Source organism: Sapajus apella, unplaced genomic scaffold (genome assembly GCF_009761245.1).
Source record: "Sapajus apella isolate SASKATOON/1434 unplaced genomic scaffold, GSC_monkey_1.0 scaffold86, whole genome shotgun sequence".
NCBI classification, from domain to species: Eukaryota; Metazoa; Chordata; class Mammalia; order Primates; family Cebidae; genus Sapajus; species Sapajus apella.
In genome coordinates, this window is record NW_022437026.1 from 1,329,515 (window position 1) to 1,342,416 (window position 12,902).

Consider the following 12,902-nt stretch of genomic DNA (forward strand, 5'->3'; position numbering starts at 1 on the left):
AAGAAAGAAAGAAAGAAAGAAGAAAGAAAGAAAGAAAGGAAAGAAAGAAAGAAAGAAAGAAAGAAAGAAAGAAAGAAAGAAGAAAGAAAGAAAGAAAGAAAGAAAGAAAGAAAGAAAGAAAGAAAGAAAGAAAGAAAGAAAGGAAGGAAGGAAGGAAGGAAGGAAGAGAGAGAGACAAAGAAAAAGAAAAAAAGAAAAGAAAATTAATTTCCTGTCAAATTAATTTAAACCAAGTGCTATTTTTCCATTACTTAGCTTTTTCCCTGCTGCCTCATATATCTTTCTCATCTCTGGCCCCCTGTTCTGCCTACCTGTTGAAATATCTCCCATTCTTCACAGCCCAACTTGAATAACACCCCTATCAGAACTCATCAGATCAAAACAGTCAAATGAAACCTCTCCCGCCCCTGAACTCTATGGCACTTGGCTTGAAGAGCTCTTACAGAAATCTCGACTTGTGTTTTGCCTGCTCATGTGCATGTCGTATCTACTTTACGAGATTGGAATCAACTTGATTATAGAAATGATAACTTATTATCTATGCTAAATGTGGCCTGCATAGATTCTGGTACATTACTTTGCACCTAGTGGGTGTTTTACATATGATTGTTGTAAACATGAATGAATGATTCCATCAATGCTGATTAATGTCTCTGAGCTTTTGTTCATGTTGCCCTCCCTTTCTGAGAAACCCTTGCCACACCAAGAGTCACTTCCTCCAAGAAGTCTTCCTGGATCTCTAAGCTGCTGGCTCCTATAGCACTCTGGGCAAACCTCTACCTGATCACTCCCCACCACCACCATACGTCAAAGTTAATTACGACCAATTTCACCCACTTATTTATAAGCATCAAGAAGCCTAAGATTCTATTCTAATCATCTTTCTCTTACCACCATCTAGCCCAATGTTTGGTAACAGCGTGCATTTTCTAACTATTTGTCAAATAGAATGACCTGTTCAGAAGTTTCTGGAAGTGTTAGCCCTTGCCACAGAGGACCTGGTTTATTTAGTTTGTGTTTCTATCAGGAACTGCCAAAACTGTCTTGAGATCTCACTCCCAGGGAAAACCCAGCATGAACAGCCTTCCCACCCCAAGTTTCTTCATTGCTGAAGGAAGGAGCAGGATCAGATGCTCTTTAGGGTCCCTTAGAGCCCCAGAATCCTTGTGTTCCAGGGAATTCCCCCGCAGAATAGATTGCTGCGAGCAAAAGCGGCTAGTGTGGCCTCTCCTCCGCAGGTATCTAGATGGACCCCAGCCCCTGGAAGGACTGGACCTAAAGAATTCGCGCCCCTTCAGGGACCCACGCCTTCCTCTCCTCCAGCTCATTTCTCTTTATTTTTCCCACCTTCCCTTTTTCTGCTTCCTCTCCGCCAGCCTCTCCCCTTCTCTTCCTTTCTTTTCTGCTTCTCTTCTCCTGCAGGTCCCATCGCACCTTCCCAGGATCGCTTCTTCCCCTTCGCCTACTTCCCGTTCTGGCCAGTCAGATTCACCGTCCTTCTCGGGTCGCCTGCGTTTCCTGCTTCCCTCCCACGCCCGGGCCGCAGGTTCCCTGTCTCTGGCCTCCTCCCTCTCATCTCGGCCCTGCAGGCAGCAGAGCCTCCTATGACGCCAAGAGGCAGGGAGATGAGGGGTTGGGGAGGCCTGGGGGTAGGGGGTGGGGTGGGGGTGGGGCCCTGAGCCGCGGCCCCGCCCCGCGATGCGTGTGTGAAGGTCGGAGTGGCGGTGACGCGGCGCCGGCGGCGGCAGGGAGGCTGGGCCCGTGGGCGAGGGAGGCGAGCCGACCACTGGGCTGCTGGGCTCCCGCGCCCTCGCGTTCCCCGCCGCCAGCCCAGGCGCAGGCAGAGCGCAGGCGGCGGCGGGCGGCATGGAGAGCCTGCTGGAGAACCCGGTGCGCGCCGTGCTCTACCTCAAGGAGCTCACGGCCATCGTGCAGAACCAGCAGAGCCTCATCCACACCCAGCGAGAGCGCATCGACGAGCTGGAGCGGCGGCTGGACGAGCTGAGCGCTGAGAACCGCAGCCTGTGGGAGCACCAGCAGCTGCTGCAAGCCCAGCCTCCGCCCGGGCTCGTCCCCCCGTCATCTGCCCAGCCGCCCGCCGCTCCGGCCACCGCTCCTGCTGCCGCTGCCAGGGCCCAAGAACCTCTCCAGGACCAGGGACAGCGCTCAGCCGCCGCGCCACAGCCCGCACCCGAGCAGCCGCCGCTTCAGCATCACGGACAGCTCCTGGAGCAGCCCCCGCGGGGCCCTGGCAGCAGGGCTCACACACCCCAGTCGCCCCACAAGCATCTGGGGACACAGGGAGCCGTGACTGACAAGGAGAAGGAGCGTCCCCCGAGTTGCTGCGCTGCTGCCGGAGCTCTCCTTCAGCACAAATCCCCCTCCACCATCGGCAAGGGCGTCCTGAGCAGGAGACCTGAGTGAGCGGGGAAGAGGGAGATGGGCACTGTTGTGGTGGGAGCAAGGGAAGCAAGTGGGTGTGAGGGAGAGACAGGGACATCGGGTGCGTGGGAGTCTAAAAGACCAGGGTGACGTGGCCTGAAGGGGCCAGAAGTGTGTCAAGGAGATCTGGGGAAAATGAGGAAATGATATCCGTGCCTGAGAAGGTTTTGAGGAATATTGGAGCAAAAAGGAGTAACCAGGCCATCAGTAAGGCCAAAGGAGGAAATAAGTGGGTTTTAAGCGATTGGGGATATTAGTAACTGAGCATTTAAAGGGGGTTAGACTGGGATGAAGTTCGAGTGAAGATTCAACTGTAGAAGAGAACCATTGAAGGTATCTTTTTAAGTGAGAAAAAATTTGGAAGGAAGTTTGGGTAGTAAAAGTATTTGAATGGAGACTGAGATGAAGGCTCGGAAAGAGGCATGTGAAGAGCTTTAAAAGGGCTGAGGCCCAGGAAGAGTAGGACTGGGGTAGAGGGAAAATCAGGAGACTGGGGGCAAACATGAAAAGCAGGAGTGACGTGGGAAAGCACGGGAGCTGGAGGAAGATGAAGAGAAGATGCGGCTTTTCACCTGGTGAAGTGGGAGTCATAGCCAGGAATGGCTCATTTGGGGAAGGCTTCTCTGCTCTGAATTCCCGTAGAGCCGAAGAGGCGCAAGGGACCATCCTATCAAACCAATGGAGGACTCAGGCATGGCTTGAGAACTCAGTCTGGGTATAGATTTTTCCTCCAACTCAAGGAGGGTTCTTCCTACAGGGTATTTGGCCATTGCTGAAAGGGAACAATGACATGGGGGTCAGTAGACAGATGGAGTTGATATTCAGATGCCATGCCTGTTTAAATCTCCCTGTTAAGGCCAGCAACTGCAAACCTCATTTCCTCCGGTTATTTGGTGATCACTGAAATCTTGTCTTGGGTCCTGAGAGAAATGTTAATCTCTCAGCACCTAGAACCTCAAGCTCTTTCTTCACTCACGAGGTCCATAAACTAGAAATATGGGAAGAAGACATGAAAGCATCTGGGATGTTCTCTTCTCTGCACTGGAAAGGCTGTGGCCATGTCAGCTTCTTTTCTCTGATTAGACAAGTGAAGGAGAACTAAATAAGGATAGTTCAAGGGAAATTGTACCTGGTCAGTACCTGACCTTGAAAATGGTGATGCTAAAGGGGATAATGAGGAAGAAAGTAGAGCTAGGAATCTCATCTTCATCCAGTTGCACATGTGCTTTAAGTCTGAGAGATCCTTGTGAAGATTTGCTGTATTCCTTCAAAACTCACTTTCTTTTCCCATCTGTTGTAGAGTTGGAGAAGTTGGGTTAGGGCAGGGTAGCTCACAGGGTACGTGGATCAGAACCAAGGAGTCTACCATAATCTGGCTTGGCTGACTTAAAACACTTGATTCAAGCCCCAAGAAGATACAGTTTTCTACCTCAACTCCCTAAATAACCCATTTGGACTTCCCTCAGTTTCACATTTTTATTTTTGGTTTTTCCTTATCTGGCATAAAAAGCAGAAAGTCATTTTCCCTCAATGCCCAAGGCTCAGCAAAAGGCAACACTGTTCCAAGATACTAAGTGGTCTTTTCCCCAGGTAGGTGGGAAGTATTTTTCCAGTCTCTTTCCCTGAGGGGAGCCACAGCTACCTGGTCATTATGATTTCTCTCCTCATGACTTTTGGTGTCTCCCTTCTCTCCTACTGCATCTCCACTTTCTTTGCATCTCTCCAGGGGATTGTGTGGCAAAAAGAGTTGACGAAAGATTATTTTTCTTAGACAAAGACATCGCTATGGCCTTCAGAGTGATCTATAGAGCCCAAACCCTTTCACTCAGTTGGTCCTGCTAGGAATCCTGGGATTTAGGAATTATCTGGGTTCCTGTCCAGCCTCACATGTCAATTCCAGAGAGGAATTGTGACATCCTCATCTTTCCTTCTCACCTGTCCCGCTTTTGCCTCTCAAAGGAATAGAACAAAAATAAGAAATAATTAACATGGTGGAGGAGAGTGGAAGTTATTGGAATCCTTCACTTAGAAAGTTGGCCCTGGCACTTAACAGTAGTGCCTTCCTTTCTCCAGAGCCTCCAGCTTTTTCCCCTGCTCCCTGAGCCTGCACACCCAGAGACATAGAGACCATGGATGTGCCTGCCTCCCCTCCTCCCTGCAGCTCTCTTTCCTTGGATGTGAAAACATGGTCATATTGGCTGATTGAATATCTTCTGGACCACTCATTTCTTTCCCCACAGTTGCCCAACTTCAACGCAAGTTTCCCCGCAGAACCTCAGGAAGGAATCATCACTGCTAATTACATGTTCGGTCTTACCCTGCTCTCTGCCCATGGCCTGTTTTGTATGTTTGTTTTCTGCCCATACCTGTCTACGGTGCAGGAGTAGATGGAGCCGGCAGGCAGAGAGGTATCTCCAAGGATAGGGAAAGGTGAGGAGGAAAAGAGCAGAGCCAGCAGCCCCCTCCCTGGTATTGCTCCTGGGGGCTTGCTGCAAAATTGGTTCTCTACTAGGAGTGCTGAAGTGGGAGGAAGAGATGGCAGAGCAGGTCTTCTGATCATGCGTTTCCTGTGAATCTTCTCTCATTCCTCCTCTGGCCTCATTCCAGTGAGAACGCTGCCCCAGTGAGGTGGTCGAAGAGTGGGTGAGGGTTTCCAGAGGCCAGGCACTCCAGTAGGTGCACTATGTCCTCACACAGTTTGACTCTTAATCCCAGAACCCCTCTTCCTACCCAATTCCAGGAGATGCAGAAGCCCTAGAGAACTTTGGACTGGGAAATAATGAATCATTTAATTGCCATTTTATCTGCATTAATATGTAATCTGGCTTCTCTCCCTCCTTCAGCTGAGGGAGACACAAAGGTGGTGGTGGTATTGGAGGTCAGTGCAAGAAAGCAGCAATCCGTGAGTGGGTGAGTGCAGAGATACTAAGGAAGAAAAACATTTGAAGGGTTAAAATTCTTTCTCTGCGTGCTTCTTGATTCTTGCTAAGCTCTGACCCCCACTGCTTTTGCCTCTTAATGAAATCAGCAAACATAGCTTCCTCCTCTTTATTTTTTCAATCAAGGCTCACAGCATCTGCAGAATTTATTATTATCCCTTTCCTGGCTGGCATCAGAAACCCAACTTGACCTGACAAATCCTCTTGCCGTGGAAGCATATGAACTTATCTGAAGCTGCTGGCCTCGGTGGCATCTGAGCACATTTTCCCACCCACCAGTCATGCATTTACTGCCTTGGATGGCAGGGCTTGTCCATGTCTCCAACGCCACAGGCAGATGATTGCTGGAGGATAGATTCTTGCGTTCCAATTCAAATTCAGCTCCTACTCCAAGCTCCCCACCTCAATGTGACTATGAAGTCTGAAGGGCTCCACAGCTCCTGTCTTCTCTCTGTTATATCCTTTCTTTATTCCTTTCACATCCCTCCTCTCCTTCACTCCTTTCCTCCCTTTTTTCTTCCTTCTCTTCTCCCTTTCTTCCTCTCCCTCAAACGCTTTCGCTCTCCCATCTTCTCCCCCTCCTATCCTTCTTCCACGTAAGCTACACAGGGAAATCTCTTTCCTCTCTACCCACATCCTTTAAACATGAAATAAGTCTTGAGTATCTTTTGAGCTCCCTGTTCTCATACTGACTGGAGGCTGGGTATGGCTAGAAGATTCCTGGATGTGCTCTTTAGCCTGAGTTGTCTAAGATGCTGATTGTAACTGGGGTCTCTGCTCCTATTGAGTCAGGGTTGCATGCTTGAAGGTGACAGCTCATGGCTGGCCCATCCTAAAAGCTATTAAGAAAGAAAGTATAAAAGTCTATGGTCAATTATATGTATCAAGTGTCCAGTCTGTTCAAAACCCTGCACTCAGTGCTGTGGAAAGATTGGAAAGAAGCAAATGGTCCTTGCCCAAAATATATGAGATACATATCTAGAAACGTCTAAACAAGTGTAAGCATGTTGCAGCTGCGTAGAGCAATCTTCTATCAGAACAGCACAAGGTAAACAGGGTGAGTATACACATCATGTTAAGAGACAGAGAGCAGGTTTTCTTCATTCAGCTCAAAGGTTTATGTCAGAATAGCAAGAGGCAAGGGTAGCTGGAAAGGGAACAAAAGGCAGAAAATTCAATCCATGGAGATACCTGTTTTGCATGCGCATCTCATTCCATCCTCTGATGATACAGCCCCCCTCTTCCCACCCTAATCCCCTCCCTTGAGGCTAAACCCTATCGCTGGGTGAGGACAATTTCAACACACAGGAACCTTGTCTACCTTGTGCCTGGTTGCTGAGGAAGCATCGTAGGGCCCACGCTCACCAATCTCCCTATCCACTAGTTCTTCCCCTATCCCCAGCAGGGAGAGAGCTTCTAGTCTAAGAAATGGGGCCAGCTTGAAGGCCCACTTTGGGGAGGGAGTGTGCATCTTTTTGTTTATATCAGATAGCTGGCATAGAGTGGCCACTTGCAAAGATTTGCTGCCCTTTGCCTTTCTGATCACCTAGACCACCGCTCTTCCCTTCCTTCCATCCAAAAATAATGCATTTAAGAGAACCAAGTCATTCCCTGGTCTCTGGGAAACACTGGTTGTCTCCCTCCTCCTTACCAGCCTCCATGCCGAGTTCCACATCAGCTCCCTCCTTCCTCATTCCCAAGCTCTTCCCAGACGCAAACAGTGAATGCCATAGGGCCTCACAAAGGCATCCTGGCACGTTTTCCCACTGGCTCAAAACTAAGCAAGAGAAACAGCAGTTGGTCCTGCTGATTCAGCAAATCTCTGTGTAGCCTGAGTTTCAAAGGTCACTTATGAGAAAAGGCAGCTGGGGCCAGGGCTGGGTGAAGAAGGAATGGAAGGGAGCGTAACATGAAGAAAGAGGGAAGGACTGGGACAAACACTGGGGCTCACAATCTGAAAAAAGACTCAACTCCTGAGTTTATGTCCCATGTAAAGATTTTTAGACAAGCTGCCTTGTTGGAAGGCCTGAACATTTTTTTTCACTGGGTCCTAAGAATATCCCAGTGGCCCTGGGCACAGGGCAACAGCAGCTTAGTAAGGGGTTTCTCAGTAAGTGGCCCTGGGGACACACACTCTCACTGTACCTGGCAGATTCTCAAATGTGAGGCCGTTTGGCAGGATTTCCAAGGCTTGGGCCACTGCAGCAACTTCCTCCTCTGCTTCTGGAAAAGCACAAAATGCAGGTTCCTGCAAACGCTGCAAAGGGTACCTTATTTTCATGGAAAAAGGGAGTGGTCATCTTCATTTCAGTCAATGAGGGCATTAACAAAAAGAAAGGGAATCAGGAGTAAGGCAAGGGCAAAGCTAAATCTTTCAGGCTGAAAGGAACTTCAGGTAGCCACTGGATCACACAGTGTCCAAGATCTAGGTGATTGAGAACATGAGCTTTGGGCAGGCATACCTGGGGAGAAATCCCGGTACCCCACAGCTGTGAGACCTCACCTTCACTGTTTACTTTCTTTTGGCCTCTCTTTTTCCACTTATAAAATGAGGAAAATACTTACTTTAAAGACTGGTTGTAAAGTTTTAAAAATTACATAATATCATTTATTTAGTACTGTTTGGGGCACATAGTAAGTGTTCAATACATTACAGTATTTCTACGGATAAAGAGACCAGGACAGGCAGATCAGTTGAGGTCAGGAGTTCAAGACCAGCCTGGCCAACATGGTGAAACCCCGTCACTACTAAAAATACAAAATTAGTTGGGTGTGGTGGCCTGTAGTCCCAGCTACTCAAGAGGCTGAGGCAGAAGAATCGCTTGAATCAGGGAGGCGGAGGTTGCAATGAGCCGAGATTGCGCCATTGCACTCCAGTCTGGGTGACATAGCAAGACTCCATCTACTCCTGACCAAAAAAAGAAAAAGAAACCAGGGTCCAAGAAAGATAAGAGGTTCATCTGTTGTCAGATGACAGTGACAGACTAGAATGCAGGGTTCAGGGTTTCTTCTATACTGCCAAGCCACCTTTCTACATGTGCCCCTTTCTCATTTACCCTCTGCCTCTGGCCATGTGCACCCAAGCCATTCCAGACACAGGAGTATTGAGCCTACCTTGAAAAGCAGCCAGGCAGGACAAATCCACCATCCCTCAGTGATCTGCAATGCTGTCTCACAACTTTCTAGCTGGCAAAGTCTTCTTTCAGCCCAACTTAAACCTCTTCTGTTGCATTTTAAGATTATTTGCACTTCTCTTAAGGACATCAAAGAGATCTGAATTATCACCTGATGCCCCACAGTAAGAATACCACCCCTATTTCCTAATTAAGAAAATCATAGTCTCATCTAGGAGAAGGTACACTGACTTGTCAAGGACAAAAATGGAGAGTGAAGGAAATGGCGTTTGAATCCAGGAAGTGCTTCTCACTTCTGTGGAATGGAAGCTGAATCCATTTCTCCAAATTTTTCCTTCCTGGGGATGGAAGATAGATCTTCACTTTTCAGGACTCTGAGGTCAGAAAGCTGAAAAGAACAGCAGGGAGGGACTAAGAGGCCCAATGCATGGTTATTGGTTTTCTTCTCTTAAAGACTTTTCTTAGATGAGATATCTTTCAGGAAAACTAAAACAAATGAAAAAGAAAAGATGGTGGGCTTCTAAAATTCTCTTCCAGGGTGGACGATGAGGCCACCACAGGCAAAGACTGCTAATGTGTGTGTGTGTGCTGGGGTGGGGGTGGACGACAGACTATTTTGCTGTTGCTGTTTGGTTGGAATAAGGGATCTGCGTGGGTTATGTAACTCTTCAAGACCGGTGTGTGTGCCGAGCAGCACCTTTCCTCCCTGGCAGGCAGGCTGCTGTGGACAGAGGGCATATGGGCAGCCTGTCCCACTCCCTGCCCAGAGAAGGGCCCCATGCTCTGTGCTGGCATCAGACCATTCCCTCCAAGCCAAAGCTCCAGGGGCTAGAGGCCTTTAGGAGCTGGGCCAGGGTCTGCTAGACCCTTTGGGGAGTTAAGCAAACATCAGAGCTAGAAGGATTCTTTAAGGTTAAAACTTCTCATTTGGCAAATGGGAAAAGTAAGGCCTAAGAAAGAAGTGACTGTTGCTTCCAAACTAGTTAGTGGTAGAACTAGGTTTAGAGCTCAAATTCTTTTAACTCTTCTTTCACTGCTCTCGACATTATGTGATGACAGACCAAAAAACCCAGTCAGGGCTGCTTCACGGGTGTGCAGGGCCAAACTTAAAGCCAGTCCTGTAACTCCAGGGATAGCACATATTCTGCCTTTCAGAATATCTCAACTATGCCAATAATTCCACAATCGGAGATGACTCTGGGTATCCTCCTTGTTTAAACGCAAATTCTCCTAGGACAGGAAAAAATCAACACATTTAGCCTTCTCAGTATTTTACACGTTTAGTGTGAAAGAGTTTATTTGAGCAATTTCCCAGAGCAGGATTTGGTAAGAGGGGAGGATATTGTGGTAGCTCTGGTTAACTAAAGGCCAGAGCACTACGCCGCTAAGGAGTTGAAGGGCTCATGAGGGAGGCGCTTCAGAGTCCAAGTGTATTTTTAGCTCCACTAAACTTTGCAGAGAATTGGAATTGCCTTGTTTGGTCCTGATAAGGAAAGGGGAAGGACATGGGGCACTTCCACTGACTTGTCATGGAATAGTAAGTATTTGGGCTGTAGAAGGGATACTTTCCCAATGAATTTCACGTGTGGAAGTCATAAAGCAGGAAGTTAAAGAGCATCATGTGTGATAAGCTTGTTTTCTCCTTTCTAGGATCTTAAATAATGTTTTGGATGTTGAAATGTCACATGACTCTGTTGGGGTTTGCTATGGGGCAGGAAGATGTGGGCAGGAAGAGCCAGCAGGCAGTAGAGGTTGGTGTCACATGAGCCTGCAGGGAATAGAATATGAGAGTCAAACTCAATACCTTGAAGATGCATGATAAATACTGGTTGAATAAATAAACCCTCAGTCTGTAGGGTCCAGGCAGGCTCATGGATTGTTGAGTGGGGGTGGGTTGTGGTATCAGGGCTGAGGAAGAGCTGCACAGAAGGGAGGCCCCTGAGGAGCTGTTCTTGGGCCCAACAGCACAGCTCACTGTCCTGCAGCTGAGCCCACGTGGAAAGCTGGACTCAGGCTCAGGTCTTCAGGCTGATTGGGGTGTGAGACAGATGAGGGGTGAGGGGAAGACTGCCCCCGGCAACTAACAGGACCCATCCCAATCCTAGTCATGAGCAGGGAGAGCCCTCTCTGCCCACAGCCCCTGACCAGTCTGTCAGCCTGGGAAGCTGTCTTAAGAACAAAACTCTGGAGTGAGAATTTCATCACACACACACACACACACACACACACACACACACAGAGAGAGAGAGAGAGAGAGAGAGAGAGAGAGAGACACCCAGCCTTGTCGACAGGCGAAGTGAGAAATGGGCAATGGGCTTATGAAGGCAGGAGGGAAAGGAAGCTTGCATTGTGGCCATATCTCTGGGGGAAAAGAGAGGAAAGGGCTGGATTCTGGGATCATGAACCAGCACCTAGGTTCCAGGCCCCTTACTCCTATTTCTCAACCAGGCAAGATCAGCTCTGTTCAGGGAAGTATCAATACCCTGACGAGAGGGTGAGCAGGTGGTGCGGAGGTGTTTGTGGGCCTGAGAGGGCACGACTCTGCATGGCCAACTGTGTGTTACTGACGGGCTAGGGGAGTTGGAGGACAACCCACATCATACTAAAGATGCACAGGCCTCACAGCAAAGCTCAGAATAGCTTGATTTCTGTATCTCCCAGTGCCCCCTGGCCTGGGCACACCATCAGCACTCCCGGTTCCTTTTCCTTTTTCTGCATGAAGTGTTTCATCTCCATTGGCTAGCCAGATCCTCCTGGGTCTTCCCCTCTGTAGAACGGAGCAAGTCTACCACACCTCCATACCCACTCCATCTGCAGCATGCAGGAGACCAGGCCCCTGAGGAGCAAGCTCCTAGGAAGAAGGCTGTGTGGAAGGGGAGAGGTGCAGGGATGGAAGCCCAGGTATGGGGCAGTGAGACACACAGAAAGCGTTGTGTGATTTTCCCTGAAGGGTATCTTAGCCTAGACGCGGCCAGGGCCTGGCGCCAATGACCTCTCAGGACTTTGGATGCACCAGGTCAAACCAGCCAACCACCTGCCTCCAATCAGGAATGCATTCCTCATCCCAGGCAGAGAGACAAGGGAATTCCACCATTTCTTCCTTGTTGATTGATTCCTATCTACCACAATTTTCATTCAATGCATCAATTCAACCAAGGATCATTTAAAAACAACAGCAACAAAAACTCTGCAACGCTGGCGGGAATTTCCTGCTTGGGTCCAGCCTCCGTGTTTCCTGTGCATAACCTGGTCTTTACCCTGGATGCTTCCTAACGGGCATCATCTGGCATCTCTGATATTCATGATGCTACTTAACATATACGAATCCATCAGAAAAGGTCAAAGGGATTTCCAGAGACAGGCGGAGACACTGCAGCGGGCAGCACTAGAGAGGAATACTATCTTTTCAAGCAGCTGGACTCTGACCTAGAAGCCAGAGCTCCTGAGTCCTGAGGTCAGCACCTCTCTCACATACCCCACAATAAGCTTGGGGCAAACCCCTCCCGTTCGCTGGGCCTCGATTTCCCCTCCTGCTCAGTGGGGACATTCTTGATCCTCTTTCTTGCTCCCTCTACCAGAGGGCCAAGTCTGGCAAAGCAGAGCCGTCTGGGGGTAACTGCCTCAGGAAGGACCTAGCTTAGATATGAAGAAAGGCTTCTAAATGACAAGAGCCACAGGAAGGACTCTCAGGATATGGTGCGCTGTCCCTTTCAAGAACAAAAGGTGGCAGAGCCCCGGGGGCACTGGGGCAGAACGAGGTGAATTCTGCAAGGATTTCCAGATCTAAAACTAGAAATCTCCATCGGGCTCCCTCCGGCCATGAATGTGTAAAACCCGAGAGCAGCAGGAGGGGAGGGTTTGGGTGCAGGTGCCCTCCCTCGGGTGTCCCCTCCGTCCCTCCGCCCCCAACCCTTGCCGGGCCAGCCTGGGGAAAGCCCTTCCTCCTCTGCGCGCGCTCCCCCGGCTCCTCCGCGGGGAGGGAACGCGGAGTCGGGATAACGCCTGCGTGGGCGGGGTGGCGAACCGCCGGCAGGCGGGAAGGAATCTCCCGGCCCACGCGCCCCCTCCCAGCGCCCAGCCCCGCACTTCCTCGCAGGGGCGGTGGCGAGGACCGGCACCTCTGCGCGGGGAAGCCACGCGCCCCCGCCGCCCCACGCGCCCGCCCTCGCCGCGCCGCCTTGCCCAGTTGAGGAAGACGGCTGCTGAGTCACCAGCTAAGGGAAGCGCAGCCCGGGCGCCCCTCCTCCCAGCGCTGTGGTGCCCCCCCCCACCTCCCGCCCCCCCGCCCGGCGCGGGGTGCTCCCCACCGCAGCTGCCCGCTCCCACGCAGCCTGGCTGCGCAGAGCCGCCCACCCACGGCGTCTGGGGCCTCCCTGCGCAGGGCACC

General features: G+C 50.1%; 1 protein-coding gene across 4 annotated transcripts in view; it reads left to right on the forward strand.

Annotated features, from left to right (window-relative positions):
- Positions 1 to 1,739: 1,739 nt before the first annotated feature.
- IQSEC3 (IQ motif and Sec7 domain ArfGEF 3) overlaps positions 1,740 to 12,902 on the forward strand; it is a 107,116-nt gene continuing 95,953 nt past the window's right edge. For 3 of the 4 annotated variants that reach the window (XM_032254384.1, XM_032254386.1, XM_032254385.1), the window contains exon 1: positions 1,741 to 2,420. In XM_032254384.1, coding sequence (XP_032110275.1) covers positions 1,867 to 2,420 — 554 coding nt within the window. In that variant the 5' untranslated portion in view covers positions 1,741 to 1,866. Of the gene's footprint in view, positions 2,421 to 12,902 lie in introns of all 4 variants that reach the window. The other variant, XM_032254383.1, reaches the window with a different exon arrangement.